The sequence below is a fragment of the Limanda limanda genome, chromosome 2 (genome assembly GCF_963576545.1).
Source record: "Limanda limanda chromosome 2, fLimLim1.1, whole genome shotgun sequence".
Taxonomy (NCBI): domain Eukaryota; kingdom Metazoa; phylum Chordata; class Actinopteri; order Pleuronectiformes; family Pleuronectidae; genus Limanda; species Limanda limanda.
In genome coordinates, this window is record NC_083637.1 from 1330001 (window position 1) to 1337500 (window position 7500).

A 7500-nucleotide genomic window follows, 5' to 3' on the forward strand; every position below is an offset into this window, starting at 1 on the left:
AACGCATCTTAGATTCAATCAGAGTCACAAGGTTTAAAGTTCTTAGTTTAATAAGCAAAAGTCATTGAAGAACTCGGACACAGAAACAGGAAAAGAGAGAGAGGAGTGAGAAAATACTTTTTAGGGCCCGAGCACAGACATCAAAGGTGTCTGGTGAGACCCTATTGAAATTGTAAGGATTATTATTCTTTCTTATTATTATTATTCAGGCAAATGAATTGGCTTTTTGAGGCTTTAACATGCTCAACTTCTTACCAAAATTTGCAGAAAGTTAGAAAGTGGTGAAAATTTACGTATTCTGAAGGAATTTTCATTATTATTATTATTATATTTACTATTATTATTATTATATATACTGTTGCTGCCATTATTACTATAAACTGCTATTATATTGGTATAATTACTATCATATATAAATATATATTTATGTTATATTATATACTGTACTATTTTTATATACTGTCTAACAATAACATTACCATCATATCATTAGTACTATTACCATCATCTTGCCACTGCACCTTATCTACCTATTTATCTTGTGTTTCTGTTTTTATTCTTTCTACCTCAATATTTTTTATTTTATTCTATTGTATTTTTATTGTATTCATTATTATTTCTTCTTATTATTATTATTCAGGCAAATGAATTGGCTTTTTGAGGGCTTTAACATGCTCAACTTCTTACCAAAATTTGCAGAAAGTTAGAAAGTGGTGAAAATTTACGTATTCTGAAGGAATTTTCAATGGGCGTCGCAAAATGGCTCAACGGTGCCCCCCCGAGACCCCCGGAAGGTGTTCACATTGACCGGTCTTCACAAAAATATATACGATATACAGGTGTATCATGACCAGACAAACAAAAAAGTCTTTAGGTGCAATTGGAAAAACACAACAGGAAGCCTGCTATTTTGCATTTAGTGGCCATTTTGGCCATATTCCACATTTTTACTTTGATGTACTTGTACCAGGGTTTTCATCGGATCAACTTCAAATTGAGATGAGTGTCATCACAACAAGATGGAGATAAAAACTGACTGACAGATTTTTTTTTTAGTCACACAGTGTGACCGTGGCGTGGCGTCAAAGTTTGATTACACGCCATGAAAACACGATGTCCTGGCCATTAAAACACGATTTTCCTAGATACATCGACCATGAATCCTTTAATGCTGAGCCGGTCAAATATCAAAGGAATCTTTGTTTTTATTATTATTTTCAGGCAAAACGCATGCAACGCTTCAAAATGGATGTGCTCGTTTTAAACGGTTTTCTTTGTACTTTGAATTTAATGTTTTTAAGACATTTCTTCACTTCAGAGTTTTGCCAGGTGAGTTTTACCTCCGGAGCCGCGGCCAGCGACGAGCACAGCGAGTCCTCCATGGTCTCCGGCAGGATGGAGGCGCACTGCCGGGCCACCACCGCCACCAGGCCGCTGTTCTGGGAGAAAAACACCGGCAGGTTGGCGCAGCAGCCCCCCCCACGGACGCCATCACCTGGACAGACAGACGTCAACACAGATGTCACCAGGTCTTACTCACAAGCATCTATTTCCATTTGGCTTTCTTTAATAAAATGCTATTTCCTTTTTCTTTGCTTTTGTTCTTGCTGTTGAATGTTGATTCTGATGTGTTTAATACAAACTTATTCTCTGATTATGTAGCTGCGTCTTTCTCACTATTTTCCTTCATGGTAATTACTTAAATTTGTTAGAGAATAATTCAGAAATCTTGATAAATAAATCATAAACATCATCTTGAGGGGACTGACATGCATGAGCCGTTTGAAAAGCAGGAATCTGGATGTAATAAGTTGAGATGTGGTTCATGGAGGCTGCTGGGCTGTGGTGGAGGTCTGAGCTCGACTGAAGGAGGTTCAGGTCACATCCTTCCACTTCTCTCCACACACTAATATCCTGTTTCATCTTTCAGTCTGGTTTATTGTTAATTCTCTAAAATCAATGACTCTCGGTGGAATGAGGAAGAGAGAACAAAGGTTCCAGCTCGGACCTGAGCCGCGGACGTTGAGGTTTATGTTCTGCATCCAAGCAGCAGAGAGACAGGAGCCATCCCTTCTTACCTGGTGAGCTGAAGCTGATCTTCTCATCAGGAAGTCCCGCCCCGCTGGTTCCTGTGGAGCAGGCGAACACCAGCTCCTCGTTGTAGAGGTAGGCGATGGAGCCGGGAGCCGGGGGCAGCACTAGCCGTGTGGCCTGCAGGGCGTCTTCACCCTGAGGAGATGACACATCACAACAAAACATCTTCAAGATCTGCTCGTCTGCCATTTATTATTATGACTGAAGCTCTTAAATCTCTCTCAAGCTGCGACAGCATCTTCAGAAAGACGATTTTAAATCTCAACACGTGAAACTCGCATTAAATGAAGTTGGTGGCTGAGCCATAAAAAACACACATCTGAGATCTGCAGCCGCTCCAACGTGATATGACTCGGAATTTTATTCTACCCCCACACCTCCGGGATGTGTTAAATTAACACATTATATCATATATTATATTATACTGCATTACATTGCATATTGCAATATGACTCTGTTAACTGTTTTGCATTTAGCATTTTATTTTTTACTTCACTTTTTATATTTTTATTCAGAAATGTTTATATCAAAATAAATGTTACTTTGTATAAATATTGGTAAAAAGTGAGTAAATAAGAAGTAAACAGTGAGTAAATATATAAACTGGTTTCCCATTTTTTATTGCTCTCCATGCATGTTGTATTTATTGCGTTTTTATGTTTCTATGTTCATTGTTTGCACCAATAACCAGAGCAAATTCCTTGTATGTGTGAACGTACTTGGCAATAAAATACTTCTGATTCTGATGAAGGTGAATGGAGTTTTGTGTGTGGCGCTCAAAGCACTGAGAGGTTTGAATAAGTGTATGTTACTCTGGAGAACCCACGGTCGACAAGTTCAATCAGAACCACGGCCGGAACCTTCTGATCTCCAGACTCCAGGAAACTAAATGTGTTGTTGAACAAACGTTTTCTGGATGGTGTGAAGTGAGTCTGCGTCTGGATCTCCTCAGGACCCGGAGCAGGACTGACCTGGAATGGAGGGTTGTACTTGGTGACCTCCACAGTGAACTGGTCTGCGACGGTGGCTCCGTTGTCCTGGAGGGTCACCAGGCAGAAGTAGGCCAGGCAGGGCGTGTCTTCCGGGTGCCAGGCTGCAGCCAGCACCACCAGGCCGGCTCTACATGGACAAACACACACATATCAGTCTGAGTATTGGACAGTGTCATAGGAGCAGCACAAACACACACAGATGAACACACTCACTGGCTGAGCTTCATATCCAGATAGGTCACATTCGCCCCCTCCTTCATCTCCTCGTAGTTGCTCTCTGAGCCCTGGAGAGGAGGAGACAACTTTATCACATCTGCATGTCAATACACCTGCTTCTGTCTGTGAGTGACTCTACTGAGGCTTTGGTTGAATAATAAGAGTTCATATTATTTATGTTATGTTTCTGAGTGTAAATGGGGCAACATGACAGAATCACTGGTGATAGGGTTGCAAAGGGACGGAAAGTTTCCGGTAAATTTCTGTAAACTTTCCGGACTCTTTCCATGGGAAGTTAAGCTCGGGAATTTTGGTAATTTTGAAAAAAAAAAAAAAAACTACACAAATTAAAAGCTGAGCAATAAAAACATAATTCAAAACTCTATTTTAAAGATGTATGGAACATTGAGTTTCAACCCTCCACTGGTCATTCTTCCATCACATGCACAGATAACTCCCAGCATGCTTCACTCTACAGCAGGGCTATTGAGGCCTGCTGTAGAGTGAAGGACTAGTCAGGTAAGTTTCCATGATATTACTGGGAAAATATATTAGCATTCTGATTGAGGATTGTTCATCTGTTCATCTAGACTATTTCCATTCATTTATACATCAATTGTAAAATATGTTTACAGATGATTCCAATTGTTTGGCTAACTATTTATATCTCTGGCATTGTATTAGTGTTTTTTTACAAACTTTTTTCTCATCTTATTCTACAGAACAATGCCACGTGCACTCTCTCATGTGTGGAGACATTTCACCTCATCCAATGTAGAAGGAAAGGCTGTGTACATTTGCAAATACTGTGCAAAGACCTATGTTAAGAATGACACAACGATGCAGAAGCATATAGTCAAGTGCCCAAAGTTTCCTCAGGGCTCAAATCAGCCTATGACAAAACTAAATGTTTATATTTATGTCTGTATATGACAAGGTTAATACAGTTTGTATAAATCACCCACAACATTTCCAGTTTATTCCCATTAATTCACGTATATTCCCGTTAATTCCCATGGAAAGTTTCCAACTTTGAATATTCCCGGAATTTTGCAACCCTACTGGTGATATCCAGCCTCTGCGATGATGCGTTTCCTGGCACTGACCCAGATGGCGTCGCTGATGCTCTCGGTCAGAGCACGCCGGGCGTCCCAGCTGAGGGTCTGATGCTCCCAGCTGTCGTCCATCTCCCACCTGCTGAGGCTGGAGCTGGTCAGCGTGTACAGGCAGCTGGCTCCGCCCTCCCACTGCACGCTGTGGAGCTGCACACACACAAGAGGATGTTCACACCCGGCATGTGATCAGATCTCACTTCCTGCTCTAGAGGCAGAAACGTCCGTTGTGTTTGTGAAGAACAAACTATGCTGCAGTTCATCTGGGGGAAACTAAAATACTTTAAAGTCGTGGTATCAGATCGGTTCATAGCTTTGAGAGACATCCTCTGCAGCACCAGGGTGTTTCTGATGCAGGTATCTGAACACCTTATAGTATATTTTAGCCAATAGATCTTTTGAACATGGTTATAAAACATGACATCTTAAAACCTTAAGGCGTCTCGACTCTTAGAACACTATTCCAGATGTTATTCGTTAGCTCTTTCCCCCAGAGAATACTTTTTGACCTGAACAATGAAGGACCCCGTTGTGTGATGTCAGGATATCTCTAGTTTTGGGGTCCCACCTCCCCATGGGGGTCCCAACTCCCCCCTATAAAACGTCTTGCCCTGCAGGGACAAGGCAGATTTTCACCATCTGGCTGTGTGATGTCTCCGAGTCTCTAGAGCTCGTTGTGACCTGTATTGATAATACACCACTATTCACACACATACACACACTTTAACATGTGGTCAGATACACATAATGTCCTTTGAGCGTAAACGCACACACATTCACACACCGTAGCCAGCTCCCAAAAAGGGAGTCTGCCATAGCGGACAGATAACAGGTTTTCAAACCTCTGGCTTCATGAATCACTTCATTATATTAGTTCTGAGACACTCTCTCTCCTGTGCATGGTACGTCCCACACATCAGTACACACACATACATAAAATAAGCACACACACCAAGGCAATATGCTCATGAACTCTTGTAACCGCGACTCAGCGTGCACGTCATCACGCAACGCCAGGAAGAAGACCCAGTAACGCCAGGAAGGCAGGACCGTCTAGTCTAGACCAATCCCAATCCAAGAAGAACCTCTGTCATGCCCAGTATCAATATAAAAGCTTTCTGCGTACTCTGCCTCAACGCCATTTTTCCTGTACAGGATCAGTGGACCATGCATGATCATTTGCTAGACACCGCAGTTTCCTGACCTGTGACCTCTGAATAAACCTGCTTAATTTGAACTTGAGAACGACACCTCCTGCCTTTGATTTCCATCCGCAACACCTGTGAACTTCTTATAAACATTGTATACATGTAAGCACTGGGTCTGCGGTCTCCTCTCTTCAAACACCGACTTCGACAAGACACTGAGGCCTTGAAAGACACGACGATCTCTACGGTGAGACGTGAGTCTGTCTCACCGTGTCGTTGGGCGGGGGGGACAGGATGCCAAACAGGCTGGAGACGCGGCGTCCGATCCCAGACAACATGCCCTGCCCTTGCTGCAGAGCTCGGTACTGCAGCTTCCCCGAGGCGTCCGTGCTCGCTCGCAGCAGACGATTCTTCACCGAGGACACGACAAAGCTTCCACCCTGAGAGGAGAGAGGTCAGAGGTCACGCAGCAGGACTCTCCAGCTTCACAATCACAAGCACTTCTCATATTAAACGTGATCGGCTGGAGACTCACTCTGACAGCGACCACACTGTGGCACAGGTCTCCCAGGTCCACGTCGCTCTCGGTGTAGTTTCCCTCCTGAGCCAAGCTGGGCCAGAACCGAGCGGTTCCCTCCGTGGCCGCCGCCAGGACGGAGATGGACTGGACCGAGGCCGTCTCCAGGGGCGAGGCGGACGCCACGGCCACGAGGTCGGCGGAGTAGCTGTACTCGCTGCCAGGAAGCTGCAGCTCCTTACACACCGACAGCTGCAGGAGAGAGAGAGAGAGAGAGTTTAGAGACTCGCTGACATCCTGGCGTTCTGTGAGTCATCTGACGTGTGGAGGGAAGAGGAACTGCACCTTGGCTTAGGGACGGGAATCGCCAGGGACCTCCCGGTACGATACTATCACGATACTTAGGTGGCGATACGATATGTATTGCGATTCTGTAAGTATTGCGATTCGATATTACGATTTCCTGGGATTTCTTTTGGTTATTTTTTATTTTTTAAATACTGGACCATGGAAAAATGTTGAATCATTCCTTCAAATACAACAGTCAAATTCAATTAGAGCTTTACAAGTTTTATTTCAAATATTAACATTAACTTAATGACTGCTGGGCAGCCAATAGAGAAAATAAATAAAAATGTTCCCTATTATTGTAGAGCCCCTGTCAACTGCACACAAACTGACAGATTAAGAAATGTAAGCCACTTAGGCTTCTTTTAAACAATAAATAAAAGGTAAATTAAATAGAATAAAAATAAAATAAAATGGGTTAGGGTTAGGGTTAAAATATAAACTTTGAAATTAACAAAAAGTAGACTATTGTTGTTTGCATGTAGGCGATGCAAAGCTAGTGCTTGGGTATGTTTAGATTCTTGTGCAAAAACAAGAGCTGGTCAACATGCTCTGGGGTGATGTTGCTCCCCCCATATATCCCCCCAGGTATAAACCAATAAATATGTTTTTTAAATTTTAAAAAATCAATTTGGGAGGCAGCATATCGATTTAAAATCGTCTTTCACAAGAATCACGATTTGTAACTGAATCGATTTTTCCCCCCCATCCCTACCTTGGCCACGGCCGTCTGACTGATCTTCCAGATGATCAGGTTCTCTCCACAGACCATCCAGGCCCAGCCGCTCTCGTTCACCTTCACTGAGATCTGCTCGTCGGCTGCCGAACCCAACACAACACAACACAACACAACGAACGGTTCAGTAGGAATATCGGAAACAGGAGTTTTCAACGAAATCTCACAATCAGAAAATCTGAGGAATCTGGAACCACGCTCACCATCAGCCATGGTCAGCGCCTCCATCACTTTGACAGGAAGCGAGGATCCGAAGGTCTGGACGTCGTAGTTGATTGAATCTGCGGATGCGTGACTCTGCACTCGGGTGGGCGTCGACCTGGCGGAGGAGGAGTCG

At 43.3% G+C, this 7500-nt stretch overlaps 1 protein-coding gene across 1 annotated transcript in view; it reads right to left on the minus strand.

The window, feature by feature from the left end:
• Positions 1–7500, minus strand: part of nup133 (nucleoporin 133) — a 24830-nt gene that overhangs the window by 16000 nt on the left and 1330 nt on the right. Inside the window, exons 2-10 of the mRNA XM_061089416.1 lie at positions 7367–7482; positions 7143–7246; positions 6098–6331; positions 5832–6002; positions 4409–4564; positions 3300–3370; positions 3066–3213; positions 2079–2229; positions 1341–1495 (exon numbers count right to left, since the gene is read on the minus strand). Of these exons, the coding sequence (XP_060945399.1) occupies positions 1341–1495; positions 2079–2229; positions 3066–3213; positions 3300–3370; positions 4409–4564; positions 5832–6002; positions 6098–6331; positions 7143–7246; positions 7367–7482 (1306 nt within the window). The remainder of the gene's footprint in view (positions 1–1340; positions 1496–2078; positions 2230–3065; positions 3214–3299; positions 3371–4408; positions 4565–5831; positions 6003–6097; positions 6332–7142; positions 7247–7366; positions 7483–7500) is intronic.